The sequence below is a fragment of the Oryctolagus cuniculus genome, chromosome Y (assembly GCF_051225735.1).
Source record: "Oryctolagus cuniculus isolate XC-2025 breed Fujian yellow rabbit chromosome Y, ASM5122573v1, whole genome shotgun sequence".
Taxonomy (NCBI): domain Eukaryota; kingdom Metazoa; phylum Chordata; class Mammalia; order Lagomorpha; family Leporidae; genus Oryctolagus; species Oryctolagus cuniculus.
The window spans coordinates 7,439,182-7,458,856 of NC_142889.1; the positions used below are offsets into that span (position 1 = coordinate 7,439,182).

General features: G+C 37.3%; 1 protein-coding gene across 2 annotated transcripts in view; it reads right to left on the reverse strand.

Annotated features, from left to right (window-relative positions):
- The window catches only part of LOC149119191 (ubiquitin carboxyl-terminal hydrolase 9X-like), a 38,573-nt gene that overhangs the window by 18,853 nt on the left and 45 nt on the right, over window positions 1-19,675 (reverse strand). For both annotated transcript variants that reach the window (XM_089324985.1, XM_089324986.1), the window contains exons 1-8: window positions 17,312-19,675; window positions 14,821-14,900; window positions 11,358-11,470; window positions 9,847-10,065; window positions 2,795-2,910; window positions 2,013-2,264; window positions 1,806-1,941; window positions 68-220 (exon numbers count right to left, since the gene is read on the reverse strand). The exon at window positions 17,312-19,675 is cut by the window's right edge and continues 45 nt beyond it. In XM_089324985.1, coding sequence (XP_089181111.1) covers window positions 68-220; window positions 1,806-1,941; window positions 2,013-2,264; window positions 2,795-2,910; window positions 9,847-10,065; window positions 11,358-11,470; window positions 14,821-14,900; window positions 17,312-17,322 — 1,080 coding nt within the window. In that variant the 5' untranslated portion in view covers window positions 17,323-19,675. The remainder of the gene's footprint in view (window positions 1-67; window positions 221-1,805; window positions 1,942-2,012; window positions 2,265-2,794; window positions 2,911-9,846; window positions 10,066-11,357; window positions 11,471-14,820; window positions 14,901-17,311) is intronic.

Below are 19,675 nucleotides of genomic sequence, written 5' to 3' on the forward strand. Positions count from 1 at the left end.
TGGTAAGTTAAAGTTTTGGTGTCTTTGCTACAAAAAGAAAATAGCTGTCATCTTACACACATCTTACCTGTGCTGCCCAGATATTATTAAGATCCTGTAACGTAAGAACTTTTTCTTTAATCACAAAACGAAGAATCTTCTCTAGCTTTTCTACATACTGTGGTTGATGAAGACTATCTCGCAAGACTACAGACAAGATACTGTTTTGCTGTATCCATTCCTAAATGTAATGCAAAAAATCGTTCAAGCAGAAACTGAAAAGATCTTTAAAAAAACATAAATCAGATTTCTAAGTAACATGAGAATCAAGAACTCAAATATTATGTATGTCCACAATACTAACACACTAAAATAGTTCGTGTTGTTTCCATATAAAATTATTAAACACTATAATAAATAACTGTAGAATTCAACTCTGCATAGAACATGTTTCCAGAGATGTGTAAATTTCAGATTATACCCCCTAATATAAAAAACTTTCACCTTTAAGGTGCAGTTAGTAAACTTTAAAATATGTAACATATGGAATTTGTTCTACAAACATTTATTCTACACTACATTCAGAAAACATGCTTTATATAGCAATACAAGTCTCAATCTAGTTGTTCAGAATAACCAGTTTTGTGTTTGTCACAGGTCTTACATATAAAAATTCTTCTATAAACTACAATAAAATAAACATGAAAGTCACACAGCAATGACAAACTTTCACAATTTTTTAAGATTCTCACTTTCTCCATCTATTGAAGACTGCTAATAACAAAAAAATTACTGAAAAACACCGCATATTTTGTGTTTGATATTTTATAAGACAGACAAATTGCATACATAAAACCTGATCCCAAATTCTGAGCCAGAACCTGAAGTAAGTTAGATACTGTTTTCTAAATCCCACAAAAATGTCCTCAGGATACTTTTTAAGTCACATTTGAAATATCTGCATTATTGAATTAAAGATTCCTTTAATGTGGAGAATATTAACCACAAGTATATCTATAGTAATGAAATTAAATATTACATTAAAAATAGCTTTTTTTTTTTTTTTGACAGGCAGAGTGGACAGTGAGAGAGAGAGACAGAGAGAAAGGTCTTCCTTTTGCCGTTGGTTCACCCTCCAATGCCCGCTGCGGCCGGTGCACCCCGCTGATCCAAAGCCAGGAGCCAGGTGCTTCTCCTGGTCTCCCACGTGGGTGCAGGGCCCAAGCACTTGGGCCATGCTCCACTGCACTCCCTGGCCACAGCAGAGAGCTGGCCTGGAAGAGGGGCAATCGGGACAGAATCCGGCGCCCCGACCGGGACTAGAACCCGGTGTGCCAGTGCCGCAAGGCAGAGGATTAGCCTGTTGAGCCACGGTGCCAGCCTAAAAATAGCTTTCAATAGTTAGGTAGCCTATTTTCTTTTTCATTTCGAAACTAAAGACAACGATGCCTATAAGTACTTTCATATCAAAGTGAGAAAGATGTAACACTGATGTAAAAATAAATTAATGGAATAAATGTTAAATGAGTTTTTATTCTATTAATTATTATTACCTTGATTCAACAGAGTATATTTACCCAGTCATTTTAAAGATAATCTATTTCAATTTAACCAAACCTCCAGATTATAACTGTATCGCAAATACCTTCAATCAGTAATAAATTTACAAAAATACAGTAAGTTACCCATAACTTCCAAATTAATGTTTATTACCAGAATAATAAAGTTTTAACATTAGTAATTGTTCTAACAGTAACTATTGCCAAAATCTAGCTTTCCAAAAAAAAAAATTCTTATACACAAAAGGAAGAATTAAAGTCACTTACAGCCATTCGTTCAGCTGTCAGCCATTCCTCTTCCTCAGGATTACCATGATGAGCATAGTATGACACACTAGATATTACCTTATTGATTTCATTCAGTGCATTCATTTTTCCATTAAAAGAAGAGATCTGAAGCAATCTAAAAGTAAAATTTGGAATTAATATCATGTAATAATTTCATATATAGTAACAGAGTAAGAAATATCTTACCTAAGTATCATTTTCAACCTAAAAATTTCTAGATTTTTTCTAGTTTCTTCTTGTTCTGGAATTCTTGAAGCTAAATTCTTCAGAGACTTAATAATCATTGAAAGAGCATCATTTTTAACTTCATTCTTTGCTTCTTTTTTCAGTTCCTCATCAGTTAAATTTTCTAGTAATTGTGGGATTACATCAATAACTGGAATAAAGTATTTTTTCACTGTATGTTGACTGAGAAATTCATAGCATTGTCCAAATGGTCTGAAATAAGGAGACATAAAAGTTCTGTAATATTCAGTCCTTAAAAATGAGAACTAGGGGCCAGCGCTGTGGCGTAGTGGGTAAAGCTGCTGCTACAGTGGTAGCATCCCATATGTGCACTGGTTCAAGTCCCAGCAGTTCCACTTCCAATCCCGCTCTCTGCTATGGCCTGGGAAGACAGTAGAAGATGACCTAAGCCTTGGGTCCCTGTACCCATGTAGGAGACCCGGAGGAGGCTCTTGGCTCCTGGCTTCAGACTGGCCCAGCTCCAGCTGTTGCAGCCATTTGGGGAGTGAATCAGAGGGTGGAAGATTTCTCTTTCTGCCTCTCCTTCTCTCTTTGTGTAACTCTTTCAAATAAAATAAATTAAAAAAAAAAAAATGAGAACTCACACTTCCATCAACACTTAATACAAAAACAAATTATTTTAAAATGTAAGACACTGCATTACAAAACTGAAATACAACGACTTTTCAGAAAATAACATAGCAAGATAGTGCATGGAAAATCAACTTTAAAATATAACTTACTTAATAAATGCAGCAATTACTTGGACGTTTAATGCCGATCCATTAATAAAGCGATCAAGTAAAATCTGGAAACCATTTAATGTGCCAAATTTATTGATGAGATCCACCAGCCAACCCTGTAATAATTAATTATGTGTTAATCCTAACAAAGCACTACCTAAAATGTATTTGAAACAAGCTCATAAATTTAAAAATTTAATGATACTAAATACAATTATTTTTTAAAAGCATACAGGGCCATTATCTATTGTATTTTGTTGCAATATGCCTTGAGCCAAAAACAGCAGAAGCAGCAATCCTAGAGGTGCGCAAAGATTGTGTTAGCCAACACTTGTTTTAAAAGATTTGTTTGAGAGTCAGAGTTACAGAAAGACAGAGAGAAAGACAAAGACTTCCATCAACTGGTTCACTCTCCAAGTGGCCATAACTGTGTGGGCTGGGTCAGGCCAAAGCCAGGAGCAGGTGCTTCTTCTGGGCCTCTGATGTGGGTACAGGGTCCAATGACTTGAGCCATCCTATGCTGCTTTCCCAGGCACATCAGCAGAGAGCTGGATTTAATTTGTCACCCACTTGAGATGCTGGCATCACAGGCATTGACTTAACCCATTGTGCCACAGTGCTGACTCCTAGATAACACTTCCACATATTAGATGTAATATGGGTTCAAGAATTATGAAGTTAAGAAAAGATGAATCAAGTATTAAGAAATAAGGACAAAAATTTTTAATCTTGCTTGCAATAAAGCCAAACTTTAGGAAAAACTAAAGATAATAAGGTGAGGAAAATTTGCATCTGGGTGAATGGTTAAATTTTCTTCTATACTTTCTAGTCTGGGTTCTGTTCCTAATTCCAGCTTCCTAATGTTAACCCCACGAAACAGCAAGGATGGCTCAAGTGGTTAAAATCCCTGCCACTTGAGTGGGAAACATGTATTGAATTCTGAACTCCGTGCTTCTATCTTGCCCAGCCTTGGCTGTTGGCAGGCATCACAGAGTCAAGGAGCAGATGGGAGATCTTTCTCAACTTTCCACATGAATAAAACAAATAAAAAATAAAATAATATTTAAATTTTATTAAGATTCAACAGGGGACTTCAATAGGCAAAATTTACAATCAAAAATTGAAACATATAATCAAAAATCACTTAAAGGGATGGTACTATGCTACAGCCAGTTAGGCTACTGTCTGCAGTGCCAACATCCCATATGGGCACTGAGTCTTGGCTGTTCCACTTCCAATCCAGTTACCTGCTAAGGCACCTGGGAAAGCAGTGGAATATGGCCCAAGTGCTTGGGCCCCGGTACCCATGTGGGAGACCTGGGTGAAGCTCCTGGCTCTTGATCAGCCCTGCTCCAGCTGTTGTGGCTATCTGGGAGGTAAACCAGGAGATGGAAGATCTCTCTGTCTCTTTCTTTCCCTCTTTCTCTGTAACTGTAGCTTTCAAATAACCTACTAAGTCAGAAAAAGAAAAGAAAGAAGTTCAGAAGAGAAAAAAGAAAGAGAGAAAGGGAGGGAGAGAGAGAGAAAGGGAGAGAGGGAGGGAGGAAGGAAGAAAAAAAAACCACTTAGAAGAGCAAAAAGAAAAAAAGAATGAAGGGAAGCTAATTAAGTGTAAAATATTTGTGAAACACCACCAAAGGGGAAAATATGTGTATTACTGAATTCTGAGGGAGTAAAGAGAATAGGATAAAAGGACTATATGAAACACATAATGTCAAAGACATGTACATTCAAATCAAAGATAGTCAATGAACTAATAGGCACCAGGAGGCGTTATATAAAATTATCTGAAGAAAAAGAGAATCCTGAAAACATCAAGGGAAAATTATTTATATATAAAATAGCCTTAGTAAATAATAACTGACTCCGTAGCAGGACCTTGTAATTCAGAAGAATGATACTTAAAGTGCTTAAGGTGAAAAAATACACACACAAATACACAAATCTGATGACTGATTTAGGGAAACCTGAACCCCTCCATAGACACAGCTGGCTGATTTTTGATCTGCCAGCCCCCAGACTCTGAGCTAAAATAAACACCTATTTCTAGTAGTCAGTCTTTTTTTTATAGTAAAAAACAAACAAAAAACAAAACAACAACAAAAAAACTACAAACCCAAACTCAGTTCTGCTAAACATGAAGCAAATAATGACAGATCGAAGGGAAAAGTAAGTCCTACAACACTAGTCAGAGATTTTAATACTTTATTTTCAATAATGGCTAGAAAAATGACACAGAAAGTACGAAAGAGGCATGGGGCTACATTGTGGTACCATCAGATAAGCTGCCACCTACAACACTGCATCCCATATGGGTGTGGGTTGAATCCTGACTGCTCTGCTTCTGATACAGCTCTTTATTAATACGCTAGGAGAAACAGTGGAAGATCATCCCAGTGTTTGGGTCCCTGTAACTCACATGAGAGACCAAGATGAAGCTGGCTGGCCTTTGGTTTGGCTTGACCCAGCCTATCCCACCATTGTGGACATTTAGGGAGTGAATCAGCAGATGGAAGATCTCTCACTGCCTCTCTCCTTTCTGCAAGTAACTCTGCCTTTCAAGTATATAAACTGAATGGAATAGAGACACACACACACACACCATAGAACTGGACCCCTAAATCATACATAGAACACTTTACTCAACAACAGCAGCATTCCTCTTAAGTGTGCATCTAATATTCATCAAGATATCTTATGCCAAAAAAACAAGTCATAATAAACCTAAGAAGATGAAACCACAGAAATATCTTTCCAAATTACAGAAGAATGAATTCAGAAATCAATTGAAGAAGGAAAAACAGAAAATCCATAATGAATAGAAATTAAATATCATTAATTATTTTTCAGAGACAAAAATCACAATGGAAATTAGAAGATTAGAGGCAAATAAAAATGAAAATACAGTGCAACAAAAGTTGTAGGATGGGGGCCGGCGCTGTGGCACAGCGGGTTAATGGCCTGGCCTGAAGTGCCGGCATCCCATATGGGCACCGGTTCGAGACCTGGCTGCTCCTCTTCCAATCCAGCTCTCTGCTCCGGCCTGGAGTAACAGCAGAAGATGGCCCAAGTCCTTGGGCTCTTGCACCCACGTGGGAGACCCGGAAGAAACTCCTGGCTCCTGGCTTTGGATGGGTGCAGGTCCAGCTGTTGTAGCCAACTGGGGAGTGAACCATCGGACGGAAGAGCTCTCTCCCTCTCTGCCTCTCCTCTGTGTAACTCTGACTTTCAAATACACGAATCTTTAAAAAAAAAAGTTGTAGGATGCAGTAAATGTGAAGCCAAGAGGGAAATTTACAGTATAAACAACACATTCTCTCAAAAAAAAAAAAATCAGATCAATGTCCTAACCGTACCTAATTTAGGAATTAGGGAAAAAAATAACTAATTAACCCCAGGGAATAATAATCATAATAAAAATAAATATGAGAAAAACCAACTAAACAAAAACCTGTATCTTGAAAAAAAATTTTAAACTACTTGTTTTGAATTTCACCTAGAATAAGAGAGGATTCAACTAAAACCAGAAATAAAGGAAGGCAGTATTACTACTGATTTTACACAAATATAAAATTACTATAGTTTCTGTAACCAAAAACCTCTCAACGTAAAAAAGCCAAACTGAAGACGGCTGCCTTGGGGAAATCTACCAAATAATTATTTTAAGCAATCTTCATATTATTTCAAACAATGAAAAAGGGGGAACAAAACAAAACTCCTTCATAAGGCTAATGTTATCCTGGTTATTAAGACAAAGAGATAATTAAAACAAACAAACAAAAAAAAAAAAAAACAAAACAAAAAAACTACAGGGGCCGGCAATGTGGTATAGTGGGTAAGCCACAACCTGCAACACTGGGATCCCATATAACCACTGGTTGAGTCCTTGCTATTCTTCGTCTGATCTAGCTTTCTGCTAATGCACCTAGGAAAGCAGTGGGAAATGGCATATGTGCTTGGGCTCCTGTACCCACATGGGAGGTCTGGAAGACTCTGGGCTTCTGGCTTCAGTCTGTCCCAGTCCTGGCCATTTTGGCCATTTGAGGAGGAAACCAGCAGATTGAAGATCTCTATCCCTGTAATTCTTTCAAATAAATAAAGTAAATCTTAAAAAAAAATTACATAATTATGCTCCTTTAGCACACAGATCTAAGTTCCTTACTAAGATTGTGTTCTTTAAAAAGTCATGAAATGGGGCTGGCAGGGTGACGTAACAGGTTAAACTGCTACCTGCATTACTGGAATCCTATAGCACTGGTTTAATTTGGCTGTACAACTTCTGATCCAGTCTCCTGCTAATGTGCTCAGGGAAAGCAGCAGAAGATGCCCCAAGCACTTGGGTCCCTGCATCCATGTGGAAAACAAGGAACAAACTCCTGTCTCCTGGCTTCTGCATGGCCCAGCCCTACCCTTTGAAATCATAGGGGTAATGAACCAGCAGATGGAATATTTCCTCTCTCTCTGTAACTTTGACTTTCAAATAAATAAATACTTTTTTAAAGTTCATGAAAAGATGCAGTTAAAAAGTGTTTATTTTAGTGAAAAATTTTTTGAAAAAGATGTGTAAATTTTTATAATTAACATTTTCCTATGAAATTTTTAAAAATTCCTTGTGTATATGCATTTTTATTTTGTTGCATCAAGGTAAATATCTTTTAATTTTCAGGTACTTCCTGAAGTACCTGCATGTAAGAAAATTCCAAGCACCATAATAAGATTATACACATAACCAAGTGTTATTTTTCCCTGGCATGTAATAGTGCTTCAACATAACAATTATCAACCAGAACAATACATTACAGAAGTGAAATGAAGAAAGAAAAAAAAGCCACAAAATCCTCAATTAAGTAGAAACAGCAACTGACAAAATTCTAACTTTTGATGCTACACATTCAAAACACTATAGAACATATGGATACTAAATCTATCAATATACATATAGAGGCCGGCGCTGTGGCTCACTTGGCTAATCATCCGCCTGAGGGGCTGGCATCCTGGTTTCTAGTCCTGGTCGGGGCACCAGATTCTGTCCTGGTTGCCGCTCTTCCAGGCCAGCTCTCTGCTGTGGCCCAGGAGTGCAGTGGGCCCTGCACCCGCATGGGAGACCAGGAGGAAGCACCTGGCTCCTGGCTTCTGATCGGCACAGTGCCAGTGGTCGCGACCATTTTGGGGGCGGTGAACCAATGGAAGGAAGACCTTACTCTCTGTCTCTCTCTCTCACTGTCTAACTCTGCCTGTCAAAAATAAAAAATTTTAAAAAATATATACAATATTTGCTGTTAAATATAAGAGTGGGAATAAGAGAGGGAAGAGATGGGCAATTTGGGACATGCTCAAGCTGACTTACCTCAAACAGTAGAATTAGAAACATACCAGGGGATTCGAATTCAATCCCATCAAGGTGGCATGTACCAATGTCATCTCACTAGTCCCAGTGATCAATTTCAGTTCACAATTGATCATAATGATAGGACTAAGAACCAAAGGGATCACATAAACAATAGTGTCTGCAAATACCAGCTGATAGAATCAAAAAGGGAGAGAATGATCCAACATGGGAAGCAGGATACACAGCAGATCCATAGAATGGCAAATGTCCTAACAGCACTCTGGCCTCATAATCAGCCCTTAAGGCATGCGGATCCAGCTGAAATGCCCATGAGAGTATTTCAGGCATGGAAAGCCAAGACACTCTGGGGGAAAAAAAAACCTAAATGAAAGATCTCCGTGAGTGAGAACCCAGTGGAAAGAATGGGTCATCAAAGAAGGAGGTACCTTTCTCTGAAGGGATGAGAGAACTTCCACTTTGACCATGGCCTTGTCTAAAAATGATCAGAGTCAGTGAACTCAGGGGGCTTCCATAGCCTTGGCAGCTCATGACAAGAGCCTAGGGTGATTACTGATGCCACAAACAAGAGTGTCAGTTTGTTAAGTCAACAACAGGAGTCACTGTGCACTTACTCCTCATGTAGGATCTTTGTCCTTAGTGTGCTGTACATTGAGATTTAATGCTATAACTAGTACTCAAACAGTATTTTCCACTTTATGTTTCTGTATGGGAGCAAACTGTTGAAATCTTTACTTAATGTATGCTAAACTGATCTTCTGCATATAAAGAGAATCGAAAATGAATCTTGATGTGAATGGAAGGGGAGAGGGAGTGGATAAGGGGAGGGTTGCGGGTTGGAGGGACGTTATTGGGGGGGAAGCCGTTGTAATCAATATTCTGTACTTTGGAAGTTTATATTCATTAAATAAAAGTTAAAAAAAATAAAAATATATATACACATAGAAAATACATAGTTAATGTCATAATTCAATGATGAAACTGAAAAGATTTTCTCTAATGTTAGGCAGAAGAAAGGACTCCTCTCTTCACAGGACTGTAAGCTGGTGTTTTAAGGAAAAAAACACTCATATGATATATAGGCAATTGACCTAGCGATGAAGAAGCTGCTTGGGACACTCATATTCCACACCGGAGTGCCCTGGTCCATATCCTGGCTCCAATCCTGACTCTAGCTTCCCGTTAATGTTCAAGTGGTTGAGATCTTTACAATGGATACTCAGACTGAGTTCCCGCCTCCTAACTTTGGGCTGCTTGTATCCTGGCTGTTGTAGACACATGAGGAATGAACCTGTGGATGGGTGATCTCTTTTATATTTCAAACAGAATATGTAAAATAAATGAATAAATAAACTAAAATTAAAAACATACAATGTAAAAACAAGGTACAGCCAATGCTTGTTATTTATGGTAGTTATAGTCTCCAAAATCACACTCAGCAACTGAAAAATCAGTTATTATGTGTGTCTCAGAGAAGTACAGATTAAGTTTCAGAAAGCATATTCACCAATTAATTAGTGAGTCTTATTACTGATTGTGAGTTCAATGTTGCTAAGTCAAAAATATGCATTAAGTACTGTGTTTTCAAATAGAACAGATAACAAGATTACATACTGACTCATCGTCATTATGTTGAAGTCTGTCACCAATGTAACTACAAAAACATTTGTTAATATTTAATTCGGAAAATAACAAACCAACACACTTTTGGTGATCGAAGATCTGAAGAACAAGCAAATAGTTCATCTTCAGGCAACTGAGCACTTGTGGAAACTGATTCACAAGGACGTGTCGCATTGTAGATATGGAATTTGCAATGAGGATTTAAGGCCATAGCTAGAAGTTCCAGAAGTGGAAAAGAGTCTTGGGACAACTTGGCCACACAAAGCTCCACAAGGCGATGAGTACTGTTAATAATACACCTCTGTATAATAAGGAAATGAGGAAGAAAGATTCTTTATAATGGAAAAATTGCAACTTTGAACACAGACCCATTCCATGCTTATTAATTATGAGACTTATAATCTGGTCACCTGCTTAACTTTAATACTGTGATCAAATGATTTATCAGTAGTGATAAATTAGTATTATTTCATTATTTTGCACCCATTTCAAAATCTATTTGAGATGGGTTACAAATAATATAGGTACCACAGATTGTTTTACTAACTTTCTTCTCTAACTGGAATCTGTATTCTAGAGACAGTAATGCTAAATTTCTAAACACTTAAAATTTTTGTCAGTTACCCAAGATAAAACAGATCTGCATTCTATGGCAAACTCAAATGTCTCAGATCACTGAAATATCATCTAAATCCATATCTAAAAAATTAAATTTCAAAAGAGAACCTCCTGTCATTAATATGCCAAGATCACCTGTTGAAATAAAGTGATCCCTACTCCAAGTTATACTTTATAGGTTGAAGTCCACAAAGTACATATTTGCTTCATCATTTTCCATTAATTACTTTTATAACCAAGGAACAAGGAGCCTGGGGTAATGCCATTAACTCAGTAAAACACATATGTTTTTCACTTTTTAAAACTCTCTTGAATATAAAGTATTTTAAAAATACTCATGTATGAAGGCAGCAGGGAATCAAAAGTGCTTTGCATTATCTTTGTACTAGTCTGAAAGTACTACCTGAGAGTACCTGCATTACCTTTTAAACCTAGTCATCTGAGAAACCACTACTCTGAACACACTTTAAATTGACTTTTTTGTATTAAAATTGAAATTTGAATATATATCACAACTTGTATAAGTACTGATCTAAAATCTTAGGTAGCATTACTTTTCCCATTTACCAGTTACTAAGATTACTATTTCCAAATTTGCTTGACATTTCTGCATTGTGAATTTATCATTTTCATGTGTTCAGAAATTAAAGGCTACCTTAGGAGTCTACTTTTAAATTCTCCCATTGTGAGTACTTTTCTTTGAAAACGGAGTGGTCCTTTCAACAATCAATACTAATTAATATAACACATGATAAAATACATTATATATTCTGTGTAAGGTTACCTTGGAATATCAAGTGACAGATAAAGGTTTCCTAACTGAAAATTTCAAGCTCATTCTAAAAGAACAATCTTCTTTTAATTCTGTCATATATCATTAGATATGATATATGATTAACATTATTATTTTCTAAAGATGAAGTCATAGGGACTGTCATGTAAATCTGAATCCCCAAAATCATATATATGACTCACATGAATTTCAAACTTCCATTCACTCACGGCCTCATCCGTAAGGATTTTAGTGAAAGATACGGTTAACTCATCTCGAAAAAAACGTTGACATGCTTCACTTTTAATATCAAGGCCTAAGCAAATGTTAAAAAGAAATCAAGTGAAAGCTAAAATACTTCTCTGACCAATTATGATTCATAAAAACCTGATATGAACTTACAGTTTTCAACTCACAAATGTTATTCTAACTTTTTGAAATCAGTAAAATTATTGTGAGAGATTAAAAAGTTGAGACGCACAAGATTCAGAAAAGGAAATGAAACCTTAAATTCAATTTTGGAAATAGTCAACTGTATAAAACCATATCAAATCAAGTATTATTACTACTACTAACCAAATATCCTTTAGAATACGATATCGAACTTAAAAAATAGTTGCTAGACAGGTATCAGTTCTACAGCATTTTAATCACTGAAATATACTGAAAACTTAAAAAAGAAAGCCAAATATAAAATTTCATTGTGGTGATAAATTATCCTTTATCGTTCAATTTAAAGAGGTATGCTAACATTTTTATTTCTTTTTAAGAAAAAGCAAGACTCACATGCTCTCATTAAAAATGAAATCCTGTAATTCTTAATGTGAAAACTTTGAAAATATTATTTATATCATGATTATGTTGATTTGATTATATACTGGTATACTATTTAAATACAGAACTTCTGAGAAGAAATCTGAGACTCTACCTCAAGTGATTATAGAAAAGCTGACCCAAAATCCATACAACAATATTATCTACTGAATGCCCAAATTATCTTTGTACTAGTCTGAAATTATTACCTGAGAGTACCTGTATTACCTGTTAAACCTAATCATCTGCGAAACCACTATTCAGAACACACTTTTTTTTTTTTTTTTTTTTTTTTGACAGGCAGAGTGGACAGTGAGAGAGAGAGACAGAGAGAAAGGTTTTCCCTCGCCGTTGGTTCACCCTCCGATGGCCGCCGCGGCCGGCGTGCTGCGGCTGGCGCACCACGCTGATCCGATGGCAGGAGCCAGGTGTTTCTCCTGGTCTCCCATGGGGTGCAGGGCCCAAGCACTTGGGCCATCCTCCACTGCACTCCTGGGCCACAGCAGAGAGCTGGTCTGGAAGAGGGGCAACCGGGACAGAATCAGGCCCCCCAACCGGGACTAGAACCTGGTGTGCTGGCGCCGCAAGGCGAAGGATTAGCCTAGTGAGCTGTGGTGCCGGCCTCAGAACGCACTTTAAATTGACTTTTTTGTATTAAAATTGAAATTTGAATATATATCACAACTTGTCTAAGTACTGATCTAAAGTCTTATGTAACATTACTTTTTCCATCTACCAATTACTAAGATTACTATTTCCAAGTTTGCTTGCTTGACATTTCTGCATTGTGAAGACTATTCACTGATTATGCCCACTTTGTATTATGAGGAAGTACAATATGCTTATACAAACATTTGGTATTTATTGAGTTACTGAATAAATTAAAACATGTATAAATTGACAAATGGAATTTGAGGGGCAATAAACATTTCCAATCTAGCAAAAATGTTTTTGACCTTTTAAAAAAGATTTATTTATTTATTTGAGGGGTAGACAGAGAGGGAGAGATAGAGAGAAGGTTCTTCCATCCACTGGTTCAATCCCCAAACCAAATGGCTGTAACGGTCAGACCTGGACCGACCCAAAGCCAGGAGCTTCTTCTAGGTCTCCCAAGACGGTGCATGGGCCCAACCACTTGGGCCATCTTCCACTGTTTCCCCAGGCCATACCAGAAAGCTGGCTCAGAAGTGGAGCAGTTGGGACACGAACCAGGGCTCATGTGGGATGCTGGTGCTGTAGGCAGAGGCTTAGCCTAGTATGCCACAGCACTGGCTCCCTGGCTGGGTTCTTTTAGTGAAATCCATAATAAAACAATAAATTCTAAATGACTGTAAGACAATGAAATTACAATACTTGTCAAAGAACTAGATAAAGCAACATGTAGTTTTAACAAGATAACAAAGATATTCACAGGTAATGTACCTGTGATGACCAAATTTAAAGTCTCTATTGAATGGTGTAGAAAAGAAAATCTATTATACTTTGTTCTTTCAAGGACTTAAAAAAATAGAAAACAGAACAACAATAGCTTATCTTAAAAGTAATTCTGGCCCCATTCTGGGGCCAATGCTCTGATGTAGCAGGTAAAGCCACTGCCTGCAGTACCAGCATCCTACATGAGCACTGGTTCAAGTACTGGCTGCTCCGTTTCCAATCTAGGACTCCGCTATGGCCTGAGAAGGAAGATTGCCCAACTCCTTGGGCCCCTATATCCACTTTGAAGACCCAAAAGCAGCCTGTGGTTCCTGGTTTCCAATTGGCCCAACTCCAGCCATTGTAGCCATCTGGAGAGTAAACCAGCAGATGGAAGATCTCTCTCTCTCTGTCTCTCAAATAAATAAAAAAGAAAGAAAGAAAGAAAAAAGATCCATTTTAATGTAAATTTTTACTTTTGAATGACTGTAGAAATATCAGATTTGTTATAGTGATCACTTTTTCAAAGAACGTTAAGCATTAATCCACATTGCGGCCAACTAGGGAGTGAACCAGCAGAAGGAAGACCTCTCTCTTCATTTATTCCTCACTGTCTGTAACTGCCTCTCAAACAAATAAATCTTAAAGACTTCATCAATCAAATATTTCCAACACAAAGATAATAAAAAGTTTCTCTATAGTGAAAATGAAGCCCTACCTGAAACCTAGCTAGATTAAACATGTACAGCAATTTTAGTGTAATAGTAATTACCACTGACAAAAATCATATTCTGTAACTAGCAAATTGTCTTTGAACAGCAGTATATAGTAAATAAATCAAATGACAAGTTTAACTTCAGTTAACTATTTGCAAATGAACATACTTTTCAAATGGTCAAATTGAAAAAAAAATCATCAAATATATGGGAAGTCAGTTATCCACTATGTGACTTTTTTTAACCTGATAACAGTCCTTAATACCTTACCACTTCACCTAATAAATTTTAAAAATACACTGTAATATATGATTAACAAGACTTTTAAAAATCTGATGACAATATTTTCTGTTAGAAATATGAATAGGAGGGGTCATCAAGAATTTCATGGAAATATCATGTGATATGAAGAAAAACCTATGCATGCATTTGAAACAATTTTTGCAACAAAATAAACATCCTTTAACTCACTTTCCATGAACTTACTGAAGTCTTCCCATGCAATATTTATATATCCTTAAAGGCTGACTGAAGATTCCTATAAACCTTAACTGAGTACTTGTGTGTTTACATGTGTGCATGTGTGTGTGAACACATACAAGAAGCCTTACCATAAGGTTCAGTGGCATACTGCAGATGAGAAAAAAGCAATTTTAAAGCAAAGCCTCTAAGAACAGCAAACATTTATAGCAGTACATATTATGACACATACATCAAAACTTACCTTTTTTACTAAGATCAATGGCAGCTTCCAAAAGCACTTCTAATTCTCCTTTTGGTAAAACAGGAACCACCCATCGAGGCCTAAGAATTATTATAAAATAAAAAAAATGCCTATTGGTTGAACACTATATAAAGTATTATCATTTTTATTATAGAAAAGTAAATAAACATGACTTTATTATATTCATCAAAAATATTTTAAGTTGGTAAAACATCTGTCATCTTAAGAAACATCTGTGATATCTGTAACACAGAATTTTTATGACACTTTGAAATGAAATAAAGTAATGGCAGAGAATTCACTGAAAAGTTTCAAGGCCTGAGTTTGTTAGCAGGAAAATAAACTTTTAGGTTCAGATCAGTAAGAAACAAAAGTAAAAGATATGAGGAGATAAATTCCTGAATTCTTCTCCAACTCATCTTATAATACATGATATTTATCAACTTTCCCAAAAGATTATGTCAGGCTTAGTCTTCAAGTTAAATGTTAAAAACATTCCAATATCAAAGAGTAATGAAGAGTACAGAAATACAATAGAATATTTCACAGTCATAAAAGAGACTGAAATACTGACACTGGCAACGTATGGACAGAACTACAAGCAATTATGTCAAATAAAATAAACATGGAAAGCAAATACTGCATGTCCTCTCTCAAATGTGGAAGGTATTTATTTATTTGAAAAACAGAGTTACAGAGAGGGAATCTTCCTTTTGCTGGCTCTCTCCCAAAATGGCCACAATGGCCAGGGCTGGGCCAGGCTGAAGCCAGGAGTCAGGAGCTTCTTCTGGGGTTCCCATAAGGTTCAAGGGCTCAAGGACTTGGGTCACTTTCTGCCGCTTTGTCAGGAACATTAGCAGAGTTCTGGATTGGAAGTGCGACAGCCAGGATTCAAACTGGTGTCCAGGTCTCCCAAATGAGAGGCAGTGACCCAAACAGTTGGTCCATCTTCTGTTGCTTTTCTTAGGCTATTAACAGAGAGCTGTATCTGACTTGAACCAGGGCTTGGTGAACAGGATGCCTGTTGCTGGCCATAGTTTTAACCCACAGTGCTACAGCATCGGTACCAAATTCCGAAGTTTTCAAAAAAGTCATTCTGGGGGCTGGTGCTGTTGTGTAGTGGGTAAAGGCAATGTTACAAAGCATGGTGAGGTGACTTCAGTCCACAGTAAAATTTTAAACATAAAATAATTTAGGAGTAATACAAAAGCAATGGAGTCAACCTTTATAAGATCAGAACAATATTTCTATATTAAACACTGATGAAGAGGGGACAATTGGTAAAGCTGCCACCTGTGATGCTGGTATCCTACATGGGTACCAATTCATGTCCTGGTTTCTCCATTTCTAATCCAACACCTTGCTAATGGCCTAGGAAAAGCATTCAATATCCATTCTTTTTGATGCTTTTGTTTAATCAAAAAGGATTTATTAGTAGTACAATTCAGTCCTCAAGCATCTATCACAGTATACTATGAAAAAAAATCAATAGCAACAGGAGAAAAATAGAAAAATAAAAATACATGAGAAAGAACTGTGGTGCAGCAGGTTAAAGCCCTGGTCCTGAAGGAACGGCATGCCATATGGGTGCCAGTTCTAGTCCTGGCTGCTCCTCTTCCAATTCAGCTCTCTGCTACATCCTAGGAAAGTGGCAGAAGATGGCCCAAGGTTTGGCCCTTGTACCCACACGAGTGACCCAGAGGAACCTCCCGGAACCTGGCTTTAGAGTGGCACAGCTCTGGCCATTGTGGCCATCTGGGGAGTGAACCAGCAGATGGAATACCGCTCTCTCTATCTCTACCTCTCCCTATAACTCTTTCAAATAAATAAAATAAATCTTCTAAAAAGAAAGAAAAGGAAAAATAACAATATTTTCCATGTGCTTCTTGCTATACTGAATGAATACAACATAATAGAAAAGCCCTAAAAAATTTCCTATGATAATACTACCAGAAATAAGTTCAGAAACACAAAAAAACTAGGTCACAGAAAATACAAAACAACCAAACAGCAGCTTAACTCTGAAAAGTCATTTGTACTGTCACTAACTTTCAATTTTTCAAATCCTTAACAATGACTAAATAACAGAGAATGAGTCACAATGTTAAGATATTTAAAAATGAACATAGGTGCCGGTGTTGAGATTTGGCATTACCACGCCAATCAGCACTGGTTCAAGTCAAATACAGCTCTCTGTTAATAGCCTAAGAAAAGCAACAGAAGATGGCCCAACTCTTTAGGTCCCTGCCACTCATTTGGGAGACCTGGATAAAGCTCCTGGCGTCAGCCCAGCTCAGCCATGGCTTGTTGCAGCCATCTGAGGAGTGAAGCAGTAGAAAGAAGATATTTCTCTCCATCTCCTCTCTCTGTGTAATGGATGCTCAAATAAGTATATTAAAAAAAATGTAGACAGTGGGACGTTTTTCCTGAAATGGCAATCTACTCTTTTTTTTCCAGCTCATTGTATTCATTAGCAAATTAAAAACCATACCTGTTGATCATGTCATCCAACTTTGCCAGGTCAGTATGTGGAAATGCAGGTTTCTCATCTTCATGTTGCGGTGGGGCATCACCCTGACCCTGTTCATCTGAGGGCACCGCTGGGGAATTCTCATTGGAGGAATCAGGTGATGAAGTCTCAAATAAAAGTTAAATATTCCAGCCTTAAATTTGTACAACATGTATACTATATTTAGCAATTCAGATGGCAGTACAGATTAAGTAAAACATAAATTTTCAATTGCCCATACAATAAAATGGAATTTTATTAGATAAAATTGATAGAATTCTTATCATTTTGATTCTCAGGGAAGTCATCTTCAGAATATTTTTGCAAACATTAAATAATTTTAAAATGTTTTCAATGGTTCCAAAGTACTGCACTGATTTTTAAAAGTAAAAGTAGAGGATACCTGTTTTCATAACATTTACTGCTAACATAAATACAATTATAATTAAGCTTTATAATTACAAATGTTTAAGATAAACTATCTCAATACAAGTTTCTAAAAATACAACACCACGTCAACAGGATAAGTAATTTCTTTTAAAGGCTACCACTAAATATAATAGTATAGTATAGTCTAAAAAATTAGCAACATAGACCCACTTCACATGCATCTAATGGAATTTATTCCAGTGTCTTTCCCAACCTGGCTTTATTTATCAAAGGATTTTACTGTAGCTTGTAAGTATGTACTATGAGGACTTTATTTCTTCACTTAATGTAGACTTCAAATTCTAAAAGCATTGCATCTTACTTTAAAAAAAAAGAGATTTATTTATTTATTTATGTGAAAGGTAGCTACAGAGAAACAGATTTTCCAACTGCTGGTTCACTCGCCAAATAGCCACAAAAGCTGAAGCTGAGAAGATCTAAAGCTAGGAGCCCAGAGCTTATGCCAGGTCTCCCACATGGGTCCCAGGCACTTAGGCCATCTTCTACTGCTTTCCCAGGCACACTATCAGGATGCTGGGGCAGAAGTAGAGCAGCCAGGACTCTAACTGGCACTCAAGAGGATGCTGGCACTGTAGGTGGTGGCTTTACCCACTTAGCAACAATGCCAGCTCACAAAAACTGCACCTCTTAATAATACCTAAGAGTTTGATTTGGTACATTCTGAACCTGCCAGAGAAAACTAGGTCTTGTATTTCACCAGGAAATCAAATATTTTATTTCCCTACAGGATATACACTTTGAATGTTCAAATGTTACTGGTCGAAAAGATCAAAACCTAAATCATAGCTTCCAAAAGGCAAGAAGCAAACAGCACTGAAGGGTAACAAAAATTATTTAGAAAAGATTATGAAATAAAGAAATACGGACAAATACAAACAAATCACAACTGTACTGGTTTATTACAGCAGAGGCTTCTTAGGATTCAAATACATAGAAGAATTAGGGGTTGGCATTTGGAGCCTCAGGTTAAAATTACTGCTTTAGCTTCTCTGCTTGTCACATAGCTTCCTAATAAAGTATATCCTGGAAGGCAGCAGACGATGGATGGCTCACCCATTTGGATCTCTCAGCCATGGGGGAGACTGGTATTAAAAAGGTCCTGGCTGCTGACTTTAGCTTGGTCCAGTACTAGCTCTTTCTTTCTTTCTTTCTTTCTTTCTTTTTTTTTTTTTTTTTGACAGGCAGAGTGGACAGTGAGAGAGAGACAGAGAGAAAGGTCTTCCTTTGCTGTTGGTTCACCCTCCAATGGCCGCCGCGGCTGGCGTGCCGCGGCCGGCGCACTCCGCTGATCCAAAGGCAGGAGCCAGGTGCTTCTTGCTAGTCTCCCATGCAGGTGCAGGAGCCCAAGCACTTGGGCCATCCTCCACTGCCCTCCTGGGGCACAGCAGAGAGCTGGCCTGGAAGAGGGGCAACTGGGACAGAATCCGGCGCCCTGACCGGGACTAGAACCCGGTATGCCGGCGCCGCAAGGCAGAGGATTAGCCTAGTAAGTCGCGGTGCCAGCCCCAGTACTAGCTCTTAAAAGCATTCGAGGGGAATGATTCAGTTGATAGAAAATCTCTCTGTTTCTATTTCTCTACATTTTAGATAAAGGGAAAAAGAACCTAAATAACTGAAAAAGAACTAAAATGGATAGCAGCCACAAAAACTGGCAAGCAGTTACTGGAGTTCAACTGTTCTATAACAAACTATATCCTTATAAGGGAAACCATAATAAGATAACCACAATTCTATAAACATTTGGGATCAACACTGTATGCATATTTGTATATATAAACAAACAAAAAGGTAGGTATTTACAAATATACACACACATATACAAACATGGAGAGTAAAACCGATCAATATTTTCTATTATTTCTAGACTGAGTCAAAGATTACCTACTGGTATTTTCC